General features: G+C 40.9%; 1 protein-coding gene across 1 annotated transcript; it reads right to left on the reverse strand.

The window, feature by feature from the left end:
- Window positions 1–590: 590 nt before the first annotated feature.
- Window positions 591–15,146, reverse strand: rpgrip1 (RPGR interacting protein 1). The gene is made up of 38 exons (XM_034136542.1): window positions 14,995–15,146; window positions 13,967–14,539; window positions 13,781–13,876; window positions 13,178–13,411; window positions 12,916–13,063; window positions 12,760–12,786; window positions 12,104–12,249; window positions 11,593–12,018; window positions 9,911–10,031; window positions 9,764–9,817; window positions 9,402–9,519; window positions 9,046–9,251; window positions 8,853–8,955; window positions 8,627–8,767; window positions 8,389–8,494; window positions 8,168–8,191; window positions 7,937–8,083; window positions 7,775–7,848; window positions 7,092–7,312; window positions 6,871–6,974; window positions 6,256–6,306; window positions 5,992–6,171; window positions 5,734–5,851; window positions 5,395–5,558; window positions 4,960–5,290; window positions 4,516–4,661; window positions 4,176–4,408; window positions 3,790–3,905; window positions 3,432–3,625; window positions 2,863–2,919; window positions 2,586–2,770; window positions 2,355–2,409; window positions 2,170–2,236; window positions 1,888–1,982; window positions 1,561–1,750; window positions 1,401–1,485; window positions 1,141–1,268; window positions 591–986 (listed from the first exon to the last, which is right to left on the reverse strand). Exons 1-38 carry the CDS (start codon window positions 15,127–15,129, stop codon window positions 781–783), a joined length of 5,805 nt encoding a protein of 1,934 aa, XP_033992433.1. The 5' UTR covers window positions 15,130–15,146; the 3' UTR covers window positions 591–780.
- Between the last annotated feature and the right edge of the window lie 1,926 nt (window positions 15,147–17,072).

The following is a 17,072-nucleotide window of genomic DNA, read 5'->3' on the forward strand; positions in this document are numbered from 1 at the left end:
ATGATGCTTTCAAAGAAAATCGGAAATATTAAGCGCGCGTTAAATATCTTGCAACCATGCTTGCAACGCTCATTTCAGATTAGAGGATGACGCAGTCTATAGGTTTAATGTGTTTGTTGATTAACATTGAATCCGTCTCTGGTAATAATCAAAATGTAGATAAAATAAATGTTTACTTTGATTTGTTCTTAGAAAAAAGTGTATAACATTCACAATTTTTTTATCTTTTTTATGAATGAATGGATTTATCACAATGCCAACACATTTATTTTTATAAATATTCTTACAGGCAGAAGCAGGACATGTATAACATAAACATATATTTACATTTTTTTTAAACGATATTATACTTCTACTTTACTACAATTCCATAAATTGTTCAGAATAAAAGAGAACATGGAAAACAAAACAGACAAACCAAAAACAGTATAACAAAGTGACAAGTTACAGAGGACCCTGCATGCTTATTTGATCAAGTTAAAAAGGACAGATTATACACATTATGTCAAGCCCTTAAAATAAACTTAAACGACAAGTTATTAGATCATCATCAGCTAAATACCACTTTTGCATAGGGAAAATACTTTTACTGAAAGTTGAATTTGTATAAGTCTAAAATAATTTCACTATGTTTACCAATGAGTGTAGATCTGATTAAGAATCTTGAATTATGTATTAAAAAAAAAGTTTTGGGAAGTGTTGAAGAACATGCTTAAAATAATTTAATAAAACACATTCATACAAAACACAACCTCGCTGTTAATCTCATACTAACTGCTTTCAGAAGTCACTATCATCATCATACTCTATCAAAATGTCATCTTTTTTCTTCTCTTCCTCCTGCTTCTCTTCATCATCAGTGTCATCTTCTTTCTTGGTGTCTATTTTCTTGTGAAACTCCTGGTATATCCCACTCAGAGCTTTCGCTGCTTCCAGAGACACTTTCAGATTTCCTATCACCTCTTTGTCTTCATCCAGACTCACAACTGCAGGAAAAAGAAGCACAGGGACAGACAGACTGTAAGAGAAGTGTATGCTCTGTTATGCTATACAATTCTATGCAGCCTGCTCTTTTTTTTAGCACAATCGACTTGTTTTGAAGGTTTGAGTATCAAAATATGATACAAATACATTGCTTACCTTCAATTTCTTGTTCGTTTACATCATTTCCAGTAAGGAGCAGCTCCTTTAGGTCCAGGAAAGCATGTCCGACGTCCACACACTCGTCTTCATCATCCATCGGCTCACTGACTACTGTGAACTTTAACCTTGTCAAGACAAACAGACAAACACACTTACATGTTGGTCTTTGGATCGAGAAATTCCATAAAATAGAGACAAAAACATATGAATTTACTCTGAATTTAAGGTACAAACGCAAACAAAAATGATGACACTACCTGCCCTGGTTGGGGTCAGTGCCCTCCAACATGGTGTAGAGATACTGCCTGAGTGGAGCTGACTGTGAACCATCCACATAAATCACTAAGAGAGAAAGAGAGGGATTTAAGGGTTATAAAATAATGAAATCATTCTAGAAACAAGCTTTCCTGCTCTGACCTCGTGTGAAGTTGTAGTGAACCTCCTCTCCCTTTCTGGGTTTGCGGAGGGACATGGGTGTTTCTGTCGTCTCCATGGGGACGCCCAGCAGGCGGTACTCCACATAAACACGCTGCACTGACTTGTCCTTCACCACGTGTGAGGACGGCTCAAACGACAGGGACAGAATCTCCACTCTCAGCTTGTCTCCCTGAAGCAAAAAACACACAGTCAGCTATTTATATCCTAACATCTGAGCAGCATATTTAACTCATACTAGATCCAGGGATGTAGAAATGATAATAAGAGCACAGTGATGCTGAAATCTCCCTTCTCTTTTGTCCGTACCTTCCTAATTTGTCTTTGTGGTGGAATGATGATAATGTCGCTTGTTGAGGAGCTTGACTCTGAAGAATCTGGGGCTTCACTGTCTCCTTTAGCAGCTGTTCAGTCAAAAAGAAAGAAACATGAGGAATAACTGAATTAATATCATTGTTTTATGTATATGTTTTGAAGTCAAATGGGTTATATTATAATCATTCTTTTAATATTCAAACAATGGCAGCGTGAGGCTCCAAAGTATTGAAAAAAAGCAGGTGTTAGGACCAATATGTGAATTAGAATAGTTACCACTCTCACTCCTCTCCTCTTCCTTCTCCTCTTCATCCATGGACACATGATCCACAGAGAGAAGGTCCTGAAAGAAGACAATTCATATGATCCCATATCACTCTTGTGTCTCCTTAGATCTGTTTCTTGTGAAAATGACTCCAGCAGATATGTTTTACGGACTTTTGGAGACAATTAGCTCTTACCTGAGTCCTAGCATCACTGGCAGAGCTTTTCTTCGATGGTGTGGTGGGTGAAGATCTTAAATAGGATTATAATACAATACAATTAAATCTGTTGAAATGTTTAGTTATAGTTGGCTTGACAATGCTTTCCTTTCCTTTTTGTCTTTTACCACACAAATCCTAAAACTCCATCAATACAATGAAGCTTTACAATAACTAAATAATAGAGTGAATATTTTAAAAGAAACATACTTCCTTGTTGCCAAAGGGGAGGGCGTAGTTGGGCGTGGCTCAGGCGTCAGATGTGGTGTGTCGTGGTAAAGGTCAGGTGACCTCTTGGTGGATCTCTTCCTGCCTGTGTCCAGTGGTTTCACAGAGATTGGTTGCTGTAGCTGTATACTCTGTGAGCTTTTCTGTTTCACGGGTAGAGGGCGAGCCTGTAAACAGACAGATACACCAGTAAGAATAATAGTTTATGCTTGAATTATCATGAAAACACACCGTTTTTTTCTGGTGCATAAAACCTTACCAAAGCTTTAGGCTCTTTTTGCACTGCTTTAGTGTCCCCTTCCTCGAGTAGCTGATTCTGTGGGAAAGCCAGAGAAGAACATTAAGCTATAGAACAGGAATATGTCTTTTGAAACATCATTTATTTTATATTTGGGGCCACAATAGATCAAAATAAATAGTTACACAGCGATCCGATTCAAGATAATACATTAACAAGAAAAATACTGGATATTCTTTGAGATAAAAGTGGTAAATCAATGAGCGAAGACTCACATATTCCTAAGAAAAGAATCATAACATTTGTATTGGTTTGATCAACGTCATCACACCGTGGCCATATCCTTCATTTGCTGTTTGTAAGATTTATTTTGAATAGGTCCAATGTTCAGTGTTGTCCTTTAAAGTCAAAATACTTAATGTAATATTACGTTTTCTTGCTGAAATCACAAGTGTTTCCTTATTGCCAAGTTGAATTTGATTGTGAGAATATAATTGGATCCAGGTATAATACACAACAAGTAGTTGAGGTTTTATGTGGTTAATAATTCCCCAAACTTGTCGTCACACTAGATTAAATCTCACCTTCACTCTGGGCTTGGCCACAGGCCTCTCTGACGCTTCAGCCTCCTCTCTGCCCCTCTCCTCCCTCTCAGTGCTCTCCATTCCTCTGTCCTGTCTGCTCGGCACAGTGTCTGCAGATGGTTGGTAAGGGAACTTCCATTTTATCAAGACCCTGACCATTCCCCGAGGCCCACCTGCTGGATCCCTCAGAACAAAGTCACCTGGAAAGACAAAAATAAAACATATAAAAACATGTTTAAACTGCTGATTAGGTAGCTTTGGTTTTAAAATGTGATGTAAGTGAAAATAGCACGTTGGCTTCACCTGTATAGAAATCAATGCAGATGAATAATGTGTCTTTTTTTTAACTTATTCTCTCTCTTACCTCTGATCTCCCTGCCTGTAGCGAGGGTTCGCAGTGGTATGGGGGTCTTGGCCAGGTAGGCAGGGGGTATCTGGTCATCGCTGTCATCAAACACATACAACCACAAACTGCTGGACCTGGAAAGAAGAGGAGTGAAGTTGTCAATCATTTGCAAAGATAAGTATTCTCGATAGCAGCATCTATAGTAAATTGAGAAAATATTTATTTAAGTTATTTAGGATATTATTAATTTGACACAAGACTAAAGATTTAACTTATTTGGTAACAATCAACAAACAAAAATAACCCCAACAAAGAAGGCTGAGTAACAACAAGTAATTGCCCTCTTTGATATTATTTGTCTGAATTCCCAGCATATTCATTATTCTATTTCCAGACCATCATACCTCAGGTAGTGCAGCACATCAGCTGATACTGCCAGTGGGTAGCTGGTGGAGTCGCTGAACACCGGGTCAGCAGAGGAGCGGACTGTTGGAGAGACGTGAGGCGGCAGGTCGTAGAACCTGTACGTCAGGTAGGCATCAGGGAGGAGACCAGGCCAGCGGGAGTTAAGGCCCACACAGCTATCCACGACAACCACCAACTCATTGGGGATCCCTCCACCGTAGTCATATAACTCCTGCAAACAGCATGGAAAGGGCACTTAGTCCACAGAACTCACTGTGAATAGTTTTCTTTAAAAAAAAAAAAATGTCACAGGTCTGGAGAAAGGTCCCCCTATTTTACCTGATGACCAGCATCCTGCCAGCCCAGAGAGACGAGCCCCGGACCCCTCTGTGCCGTGGTCCTCCTCTCAGAGGCTCTCTCAGGCTCTGCAGGATCAAACAGGCGCACCCAGAAATCCACAACACCAACAAACGCACCATCGGAGTCTTGGAGGAAGACAGGCATACTTTTAGAAATGTAGCAGATCCAATTATCCAATTATTCGAAACTTACTTAATTAACAATTTTTATATATGGAAGAAGGCCAATCAGGATGCATGTGTATGGATTTTCTTATTTATTTGAATCAATAGATGTATAAAATACACATTGATATAAATAATTGCAAAGACAAATTATATATATTACACCTTTATGGTTAACCTTTTTTTCTTTCTAAATAAAACTATGTATTATACATATCAAAAACAGTATATTACTTTTTCTTCATACAACATTACTCACCTGTGATATTGACACGTCCAACAATGCACTCCCCTCTTCTTTCCATGGCAGCCATGAGGGACATCTGCCCGCTTCCATGTGTCACAAACCGGACCCCTCCTAGCCCCTGGTGGAGCTCCACTCTGACCCTTGACCCCTGACCCCCCAGCCTGCCCAGATCTCGGGCTGTCAGAGCGTAGCGGGACGTGAAGCCGTACTCGGGTTGGCAGCCTGACACCAGAGGGGTGGAGTGCACCTCAAAGTCCAACAGGCTGTAGGTGCAGAAGGTCACGATGTCTTCCCCGCAGACGCTGCCGAGGGTACGAAGCCCTGCTGGGGTGAAGGTGGCGGCCTGGACGAGCAAACAACAGATCTCAGCTTCTTGGGAAACTTGCGCCGTATTATTTTGAAAAAAACACAAATTAAATTGTATAAAATGTCTGTTTTTTTTGTTACCTTAAGGTGGATCTCCAACAGTGACTCCCCAGGCATCATCTGAGAATGAGACAGGTCTTCATCAATGGGCTGTACCAACTCCTGGTTTCCGGCTGGCCAGGTGTACTGTAGTGGTACGGTCCGTTTGTAGTTTCTGGGGCTGTATGCTAACCCTTTCAACTGAGCTTTAATGTGTAAAGAAAGAGAAAATGAGTTCTGATGTTAACTAAACACTTGTTCTGCTAACGCCTTTGCCTGCCATCAATCAAGTGATAGACAGCACAGAAGTAACTCATTAGGACATATTTTGGGTCAATTTGCCACTGGTGTTACCACTGAAATAAGTGTTGTTGCTCACACCTTGTAAAGCGTTGATCTGAAGAGCTTTTTTGGATAAAAGTTTGTTTTTCTCTGTCATCCTCCTCCTCATCTCCTCCCTCTCATTCCCCAGCTTCTGGATAACTGTTTTCAGCTCTTCCTTGGGGAGGAAGCAACGTTTGATGAAAGAAAAGTTTAGTTTAAATTTGAAGAGAAAGAATGTTAAGAAAATTACAACATGCCACCATTTTCTTTTCAACATGTATGTGACAGTTGTGTTTTCTGTGTAGGTGTGTGTACCTGCAGGTCTTTACTGATGCGGTGCTCCAGCAGGAGAAGGTTTCGGGTTTTCTGTAACTCCAGCACAGTCTCAGCATGTACAGCCTGGATGTTTGCCAGCTCACGAGGCGAATCCTCCACCTGCCCGTCAGCCCAGAGGAAATGTAGCCCCGCCCTGCTCTCCTGCTGCATCCTGAATGCCTGACATTGGAAGGAAAGAATGCATCAAGGTTTAAAAGCGATTTATTTTGTCTTTTAAAGCAGAGGTAGAAAAGTGTGTCACACCTTGATCTGTAAAAGAGTGTCACTGAGATCCTCAACACTCATGTCAAACACCTGCAAGAGAGAAAGGAGATGAAAAGTGAGTCAGGGTACGCAGCAGTGGGATGCACGTTTTTTAAAAAATACATTTAAAATGCTTTAGCTCAGTATTGTCATTGTATGCAACTTTTTCAAATTGATTTGGCAGTTGTAGTTACTAGTTGATTTGCACAGCTAAATTATTCATACAAATGTTAAATTAACTTATAAATTACAATATAATATTACATAGGTTAAGCACGCCAACAAGATACAAAGTAATTCAAATGAGTTACACTTGATATCATAGTGATGAACACATTAATGCTAATCCAAAAGAATCCAGTAATGATATTCAGAAATGTGTACGTTAAGCACATATCGATGTAAATACTAATATACTTTTACTTTAGAATATTTGAATGCAGGACTTTTAATTGTAGTAGTCTACAAAATGATTACTTACTAATGATACTAATAATGACTTCAGTTACTTTTGAATTGTCTGAGTTCTTCTTCACTGAAGATATGAACTCAAAACAGGATACAACAGAAAAAGAAGGGACTAATGTGTAGACAGTAATACTCGTCTCTTCTGACCTTGCTGACGGAGTCCAGTTTGTCCTGCAGAACAGAAATCTGCTCCCTGTACTGCAGAACCTCTTGTTCCAGACGCCCATCTTTATCGCTCGTCCCAGAGAACTCTAAATGAAACAACACAGGACACAAAAAACAAATCATTTCAATCAGATGAAAAGCTTCCTTCTAAACTCCAAAGTTCTTCTTGTTGTCAATCTGCAGCCGCTCTGTAATGCTCCCACCTCTCTCTCGCTCCCTCCTCTCCTCTAATATCTCCTTCTCTCGCCTCAGTTTGTCCTTCTCCAGCTCCAGCCTGCTTCTCTCCCCCCTCTCCTCCCGCAGCAGTTCCTCCAGTCTCTGGGTGTCCATGCTGCCGATGTTTTCTCCCCGTTCCCCCCTCCTCTGGTTCACCTCTCTATGCTGTTCCACCGTACCATCGTGGTGGCTTTGCTCAGATAAAGTACTAGGAATGGAAAAGGATAAAGATGAACACACAAGGAGAATGACTTTCAGAAGGCATTGTTCTACTCTTCTAAAAACTGAACAGCTTTTACATTTTTTATTTTCAATTTGTTCGATTTTGTAAGATTGTTGGCTGATTTTGACTATGCTTATGTTGTGCACCAATACACCGAGAGCAAATTCCTTGTATGTAAACACCTACTTGGTATTAACCTATACAAATAACTAAGGTAAAGTAAATAAAATCAGGTCAAAGAAGACATATCGGTTATATAATTGATGTAAACCTTATCTCAAGTCAATTTTTTGCTAATCTTGAAAGGCAACTTGCATTAACTGTCACATCTAAATGAATTGACTGTACATCTTAATTACCATAACGCCTCACACATCAAATCCCCTAGTTCATTAGCTCTGTTACATATTTGTTATTATTATTGATTTGCAGGTCATAACCTCTCACCTATCTAGTAGAGTGTCATAGTTTTCCTTTATTAGATCCCGCTCTCCCTCCAGGTCTGAAATCTGCTCCTGTAGCTGAAACACAAAGTATAGAAAATATTATTTGAAAGCTGATATTCCGTGACATTGTTTTTATTTAAACACGCCGGTACAGATGCGGTACCTTGTCCACGGTATGAAGAGACAGGCTGGTGGTGCTGAGTTGTCCCTCCAGCTGCAGGACTCTCTGTCTCTCCTGCTTCAGATGCTCAGTCAGCTGCTCCACCTTCACCAGCAGAGCGCCCTGACTCTCCCCCAGCGACCTCTGAGTCTGGGGGGGAACACAGGGCAACGTTAATATGAGAAGAATCAGACTACTGCTTTTATAAAACTCTTTGTGTCAAGGAGCACTCACCTCCTCCAGCTGGTTCTCATATTCCTGGAAGGAAAGAAGAAATGCATATTGACATGTTAGTCCTTTTGGCACCAAGTTATACAGAAGGCCTTAGAAGCAGGTGAGATTTGTTTATTTGGGTGATCCATTTTCTAAGCCTGATCCAAATGGTTTTATGGTGGTCTAAAAGCATTTATATTTTCTTCCAGGTGTAATTTATAGAAAAAATGGGACCCTCTAACCTCTTGCAGGTCGTTGAACTTCTCCTGGGTGACTCTCAGGGCGGTGCTCTTGTCAGAAAGCTGCTTTTGTAGACGGATCTGATCCACATTATCTCTTATAGTTATTCTGAAAAAGAGATAACAATAGGACTTAATGGTTTAGTTGACATGGTTGTTGTACAAGCAGAAAAAGTGGCTAGTGTTGTGAAGAGCAACCTAAACAGCAGAAGGATTCTAGTTGTATGTCTGCTGTTTCCACCTGTGTCTGTCAGCCTGTTTCTTCCTCATGTCCCTCACAGTGTCCTCTATCTCCCTCTCTTTGCCCCTCAGCGTGTCTCTGAGCGCCTGGGCAGTGAGCTCCAGCTCTGCCGCCCTCACCTGCTCCGTCACACTGCACCTGCTGGGAGGGTGGAGTCATGATGAGGGTGAGTAGAATGAAAGGGGGACGATGACTTAATCAGAGGTTCGAAAACATCTGGACTCACAATCTCTCCATCTCCGCCCGGGTGTCTTCCAGCGAGGGGCCGTAGCGGGCCGGGGCGGTCTGTGCTGCCCTCCTGACTCCACCCTCTATCTCCATCAGTTTACATGACACAAAGAGGCAGAGAGGGATGACGTTTAGAGATGTAAGAGGAAGCAGTACTCACCCTGGTCTACATTCACGTGCAACACACACACCTTTGCTGTACTTGTATGGCGTGCGTCCCCCGAGGTCCATGATGTGCTGCTTGGCCAGGCTCAGTTTGTTCTGCAGAACTCCTTTCTGGCTCTCCAGCATGGCCACTCGGGCCTCCAGCTCCTGTATGGTCTCCTCCATGTCCTTCTCCTTCACACCAGTGGACCCAGGACGGGCCTGACGGAGACGTGTCAGTCTGGTGGACATCCTGAGGGAGGATGTTTAATCAGCTATATTAGGGGACTTGTCTTATGTTCATTTGAATCACTTCCTAGGGCTGCAACACAGATTGATCAATTCTGCAAAAATGTCTGCTGCTCTGTACATTCATTATTATATATGTTCATTTTCCTTTCACCTGCGCAGCCTCTGCTCCTGTGTCCGTGTGTGTTGTCTGAGCACGCTGTTTTCCTCCTGCAGTCTGAGACACAGGTCCTCCAGGTGCTCTCTGGGAAACCGAAACAGGCGCTGAGGATCTGCTGAAGAGAGAGGCAGCCACAAATATATTAAAACTATTTATTTTCTTATGATGCCGCACTTATAAGATAAAATAAAGTGAAGGTATTTTGCATAAGGGTGGGGAAAATAGTTAAAATATTAATAAATAGTAATGCTGTTTAAAGGAAATGAAAACGTATCTTTCCTTTTGATTTACCCTTTCCAATTGTACTATAAAAGGAAAACAACATATGAGAGGATGAGGTTTGTAAATGATTTGACCTTTTGTCTTCGTGACATGATGCTTCTTCCATGTCTTCACATCACGTAGTGTATCTGGGGAAAACATTTGGATTTTAACAAGACTGTATATACTTTTAAATTGACATTGAATATTAGTTTCTCATATTAGCATAATAATATACAAACCTGGGACAGTTGGCATCAGTCCCCCCCTCATCAGTCCTACATCCCTGACTGGGAGATCCGTGGCTGTTTCATCCATCACTGTTGACATCACTGTCCACTCAGACACAAAGAAAGCTCCTGTCTTTGAAACGTCACAACAAACTTGTTATATTAATATCCAGGTGAATGAACAAACTGGGGTTGATTAAAACATATATATATATATATAGGGTTGTAAGGAACTGCAGCAAAACAGAGAAACCTAAAGTATAATTCAAGGTAGTGCCTTTAGATCTTTAAAACCATTATCCCCTTGTTTACCTCAGTGGGGCTAGACAAGATCCAGGCAAGAGCTTTACGATACACACAAACAGAGATATAGTTTTAACCCAGTTAATGGAAAAAGGTAGGAAGAGAAGGTCTCCCCAGAGAGGACTTCATCGCCAACAGTTATAGCATCACTTTCAATTAAGTTATAAGCCAAACGAAGCGATTCCTTCATGTATTTGCTGTTTAAAGGTCTACATTGCTCCACATTGAGATCTTACAGGGAGTTTGTATTCCCTCCTACAGACATCAACATTAAAAACTATGACAACAAAAGATTGGACTTACCCTCTTCTGCTGGTCATCAAAGAGGTTTTACATCTGGTAAAGAAATGTGTAGTGTTCTTGCTTTACTCTGGTGTTTGTGTAGGCTCTCTACATGTCTCCGCCCTGTGCTTGAATGATTTGAGTTTTAATCCATCGTCATCCCTTCCTCCTTCCCCAACCCCCGTTTAGCTCTTTCTTTACAGATATACAGATTTCCTACATTCTTTCAGGAATTCACAAGGTTTAGACTAAGAACTTACAATCACTGTGTGTGCATGCATTTAGTTCAGTGACATACCTGTGAGTGTACAGTACTCTAAATGTGTATAATACCTCCACGCAACTCAAGGCTGAAGTGTGCCTCAGCGCTCCATCTGCCTCCAGGCTAATCCCATCTCTGTGCTAATCTGATTAGCAACTGTCTTTCTTAAACGTGTTCTGAAGTCAGTTTGTGGTTAGCCCTAATTAACTGAGGAAGGTTATTATTGTAGTGAGGCAGATCTAAGATCTGTGTGTGTGTTACTTTTTAATCGAGCAAAGGGAAAAGAAAAGGAAGGAGTGGTAGAAATATGCAGTTTATGGTGTCCCCAACAAGATTGGTGTACAATTTACACAATTTCACAAACCACAAATAGATTTTTAAATGTTTAAATAGGTAGAAATAAACAAATTAAATACGAATAAAAAACTCTTTATCATGTTAGTTTGAATTAACATACAAAGCCCATGTCTTTTTTTCAGTACAATGCCATCCGTCTACATTTAAAATCCCCACCTGTAAATGTATCATATTTTTTGGGAAAAGTGCTCTGTCAAGTGTTCAAATCTAAATACATTACAGACATTTTATAAACTCAATTTTAATAAAAACAATTGCTTCGTTTATCCCTTAGGGACAACTAGTTTCTAGGCATACATCAAGATAAAAACGTTTGGAAGATATGTTCCAAATGTGGTCTTATTTAAGCAATGATGGACTACTCGTTATGCTACAATAAAAGCTAAATTACAACATCATAATTATCCTACAGAGGGGAAGCTTAGTCCAATAGGGCTGTTTAAATAAAATACCATAACATATAAACACTGAACACACTTTCACATCATATTGTCATGACATCTAATTCCCCCGCTCCATTGACTGCACTGACAGGGCGGATGATGAGTGGAGATTTGTTGCTGCCGCTGTCACACATGTCAGGGTTCAAAAAGGGAAACATGGCCTCTGTGAACTGGAACTGTGTGAAGGAATAGATGTGTGACTTGGCCTCTGCATCATAGAAGGCCACGGTCCCCTCCTCGTGATCCAGAAACACCCCCACCACCTGCGGCCTCTGAGAGAGACTCAGCAGCTCCGCCTGTCCCGCACACGCCCGGTACTCACTGCCCTTCCTCAGACAGATGGTCCAGTACCCGTCCTCTGGGCTCAGGGTGACCAGCCCCTTCCTGCTGACCGACTGTCGGGCCACCCCCAAGTCCCACGCTGTCTTGTCCCCCACTTCTACCTCCCAGTAGTGCCTCCCTGCGGAGAAACCCTGCATAGAAACAGGGGCTCAGGTCACCAGGACTGTCCATTTCTGAGAGAATGAAGCCCTACACAACACACACATCTTTATTTACCCTGGTGGCGAGGACACATGGCGCCGTGTCGAAACGCTCTGGTGTGTCCTCCAGGTTCTGTTCAACATCTCCATCCCAGATCTGTCTCCCGTCCTCTGACAGAAGCAGCCACGGGTTGGCTGTCCTGGGATCCAGAAGAACATCAACTAGGAGACAGACCGAGGTTGTTAATATGGAGTTTTTACTTCACTATCCCCCTTATCATATGGCATGCATTTTCATGATGCACAGGACCTTTTGACACATTTTCACAGATGATTTAGAGTTGTATTGGTTGTCTCATGGAAATAAAACCAATTAAAAGCAGAAGAGATTAGTCAATGAGAAATTAGTCGATTGCGGGAAAATTAACTAGCTTTAGTTGTGTATCAGGCAAATGATTACCAAAACAAATCAGAAACTGTAGGACAAAATAAGCAACATGAGATGTCACCTTGACCTCTGGGAACTTGTGATTGGAATTGTAGAAATAATGAATCCAGTGAAAATCTTAAATTCCTCATGATTGACTGTCCTTTTCTGTGGGATTTTGACATTATTCTCATTGATACAGAATGTAAGGAGTGCTTGAATGTACATGATGGTTTGACGGTTGAGAAACAGGACAAAAGAGGGAGTGAGAACAGTGAAGACATTGTTTTACGGTCCAACTGTACCTGCATACTGCTGCATCTTCTCATGCTCTGTAAGTTCAAAACAACGTATAAATATTGTTTATACAACAAATCTGTGATCATGAGATTAAATGTAAGTGGCTGTTTTTTTGCATAATGTTGTGATGCTGACAACAAATTGTTATTTAAAAAGTATACCTTGAAAGGAAAGCTTTTTCAGAGCGGACTGAAGCTGCAGTTCAATGTCAGCCACCGCTCTCCTCACAGTCCCCAAACATGTGTGTGAATGGACAACGATGTCAGAGCAGGCTTTAGAAGATGTAGGCGAACTCAGAGCTGGAAACCTCTGTCACAATGAAATCAAATAAGAGAGAAGATGGGAATAAAAGATAGAAGAACAACATTCTACAAACTAGCATCTCTTTTTTCACTGTGGATATCTCCCGGGGGAACTCCTAACCTGCAGGATGTGTAGGTGGTCCTCACTGTGAGAAAGCTGCTCCACCTCGCTCCTCTTCCTCTCCAGCTGTGTGATCTCCAGCTGCAGCTCTGTGAGGAGCCTCTCCGCCCTCTGCTCCGCCGCTGCCTGCTTCCTCTGGAGCGTCTCCAGCAGCTCCGCCTGACGACGCTCCAGAGAACGGAGCAGGGTGGAGTAAACCTCCATGCTCAACAGAATGTCCCTCCTCAAGTTTTCCTGAAGATATTAAGTCATTAAAAGAGGAAAATGTATAGAGCCCTCTTTAACATTTGTTCTCCTATGGAACTCAGAATGGTAAAATTCATTTTTTATTGGGCTTTTAATTTGGAATAATGTTTAATATAAGTCTTTGACAGATGTTAATCAATGTTTATTATTTTTCCTCTGTTTTGTTTAATCTCGCTGTTGGAAGCACTTTGGGCTCTGTGTTTTCATGTAGTAATTAATGTCCTAGTAAAAGGACATATTTTGTGTTTGCTTACTTTTTTCATATATTCTTAAACTGCTTTAATTGCTGCTAAAATGGCCCATCTTTCCTACAGGACACATCCAAAAAGGTAGTTTTATGCTCTTATGTGAACTTACTTTGCTGAGCTCCACAGATTGTTTGATCTCCTCCACTTTCTGCACTCTCTCCTGGATCTTCTGCTGAACATCAGCTTCGATGCTTCTCATCTGAGCCTGAACAAAGAGGAAAAGAACCCAAAACTGAAGCAAAGTCCAAAGGCTGCTGAGGTATTTGATGGGATAGCACAATGATGAGGACCTCACCTTCTTCCCCTGACTCTCCCGCTCCACTGGGACGGTGTCGTGACAGCGGTGATCCGTCTCGGTGCAGAGGACGCACACACACCTCTGGTCGCTCCTGCAGAACAGCTCCAGGAGCCTCTGGTGCTTTTTACACATCCGGTTCTCCAGCGTTGCCACGGGTTCAATGAGCTTGTGAGTCTTCAAGGTGGAAACTCTCCGGTGAGGCTCCAGGTGACTCTCACAATACGAGGTCAGACACACAAGGCAGGACTTTATGGCCTTTGTTTGCTTTCCCACACACACATCACAACATATGAATGTATCTATCAGTGTCATCACGCCATTCTGCCTTCTGGCTCGGATCTGCTCGGACATCTCCTTGGCGAAGGAGTTTTCGCAGATCTCTGGGCGGCGCTCAAAGACTGCCTGACATTTGGGACAGCTGACTGCAGGACTGCGGTCCCAGTGCGATGTGATGCAGGTGAAGCAGAAGCTGTGGCCGCAGGGGATGGAGACGGGATCAGAGAAAACATCCTGACAGATCCAACACTGGAACTGCACCTCTGACAGGAGGACGCTGGGAGTGGCCATGACCTCAGAGGAAAAAAAGAAGATTGGTGTTAACTCATTAACAAGTAATAAATTAATAATTGACCTTCTAACTTACAGGGGAAATTGGTAGCATTGACAAACACATTTACAAAACAAGCCACAGACTCAGACCTGTTTTCTTAGTTGTGTTTATTGCAGACCTTAAGTACTTTTATTGCAGCTAGCTACACTTATCATTAACTTTAAACTATTAAAAGTTGCCTCTAGCCAAAGTCCAGCTGCACGGTCACATGACTCACTCGCACTCTCGGGAAATCACTGTAAAAGGTTAAAACATTGATTGAAAACATGAATTAAAATCCAAGCATTCATCACATTAGTTCCTCTAATATTCCATTGAACCTGCCTGGCACAAGACAAAAACATCATTGAATCTATTGTATTTGTTTAATCAAAATACTAACGCATGCCCATCTGTGATTTTGTCTGGGACTTACCTCGTTGTTGAATGTGAAACGTGACCTCTGAGGTAGTGAAGGCAAACACTGGCACTGCGCTGAAGCCAAAGTCCTCCCAGTTTCTGTTACCACTCCCTCTGGGAAACTCTCCCTCCACAGCTTTTCAACCACCATGTTGTTCCAGGGTAGGAGGAGTAATGCCTTGTTGGGTTGGCATTGTGTAGAATCTCTCTGCTTTGTATAACATAATAGTGGTGTATTTCTGTTGAACAGAGCAACAACAAGGAGCTCATTCTGAGGCTCTTTGTTTCAAAATGACTGAAACATACTATGTCTATTCCCACACACTAACACACAAATGTAATGTCAAAAACTTTCAAAAAGTTAAAACAAATGTCTTAGCAGGGATAAAGTTACTATTGCAGTGAAGATGCCTACTAAAGTTGGTTTGTTTTGGGATGAATCTCCGCTTCTGAGACAGCTACATGCAGTGCAGGAGGTGAAGTTATAAAAATGTCAGAATTTGTTTGATGCTGCCTCTGGTTGTACTCACCCTGTTTGTTTGGTTGCTGAAGCACTTCTCTGTGGTGAGGAACTGACTCATGACGACCAGGACCTTCTACTGTAATGTTCTTTAATTCCAGCAGTGGGTGCTCCATATCAGATTTATACAGCAGCCTAATAATTCTCAATTCACAAGATTATCAGGAAGAAACAAACGCAATATTTATAAACTCACATGCTCTAAAATTGAGAGATTGGTGGACTTTAAAATTGTAAATATAATGTATAAAGCAAATATAACACTATTCAAGACTGTAACAAATGTTAGAGTGTTATGTATACGTAGAACATGCCTAAAAAATTAACTAAACAAACACATATCTGTTCTATTGTAATTGTGCTGCAGTGTGTACAAAATGTTACTTAACATATAATCATGCAAAGGACAGAAAGTAAGACAGTGTGTTAGTAGAAGAAATATCAATCCCACACATCTTAAAAGTCTACAAATTATTCAAATATATAAAACAAGGCTCTAAAAAATGGCCATGGAGTGGGATTATACATTAACTAGCACACTTTCACAGCATGAATGGTGAACACACACACCTGGGTCCTCTTACAGGAAGGCAGTGCGCATGTGCGGACTGGAGACTGGAAGCAAATGCTGCCTTCATGGCTACTCGAAAAATCTGAATTACGAAAGAAAACACAGAAACAACTTAGAAATGGTATCCTACATTAAGAAGGTCAGATGTTTTATGAAGTTTTGGTGGAAAAACAGCTGTAACAGTGAAGAAATTGTAGCAAGAAGTAGCGTTATTTTGTTGAAAAAAACGTTGGTCAGAGACCCCAACCAGAGCTAGAAAAATGTATTTCATAAATATTTAGTTTCTGTATGTTTGAAACTAATTGGATGTATGTTGAACGTGTAACCTTATTTGAAATGCTGTTAGGGAATAGCCTACAGTGTATGGGGTTTATCTGTCAAATGTATGCTGACAGCCTATTTTCCCCTTTTTATTTTGAATGCCATATTTAAATGTGTTACAAATATGTAAACTTTAACTATATACTTTACTAATGTTGTATTGTGAAAAATAATTAACGAAATTAAATGTTTAATGGTTTACGTAACCTAGACAGTAGCCACACTACTTTAACCATTCTGTAGCTGATATAGACATTTAGCACCTAAGCTACCAAGCGTTAGCTAACGTATGCTTAGTAGGAAAGTGTTTTCAGAGTTCGTGAAGAGCAAGTTGAAAAGTAGACTTACATTTTGTCAGGTAGCGAGAAAAACATGTTCAACAGGAGGCTAATGTTATACTGTGCTGGACGTGTTTATGTAGGCTGCGGGTTTTGTCTTGTTTTTCTTTGTGTTCAGTAGGCTAATTATGCCCCCTGCTGGCCAATTGAAAAGTAAAGGTGTAATCGGGTGTAATTCATTAATAAGAAAAGGGGACTTCTTATATATAAAATAAATAAATAAATAAATATATATATATATATATATATAATAATGTAATATTCACAAAAATGTAATAATGTAATGTTTAACAATAAATCAACAATCAATAAATACATTTAAACAATCTGCCACCTCAGCATAA

The sequence above is a fragment of the Trematomus bernacchii genome, unplaced genomic scaffold (genome assembly GCF_902827165.1).
Source record: "Trematomus bernacchii unplaced genomic scaffold, fTreBer1.1, whole genome shotgun sequence".
NCBI lineage: Eukaryota > Metazoa > Chordata > Actinopteri > Perciformes > Nototheniidae > Trematomus > Trematomus bernacchii.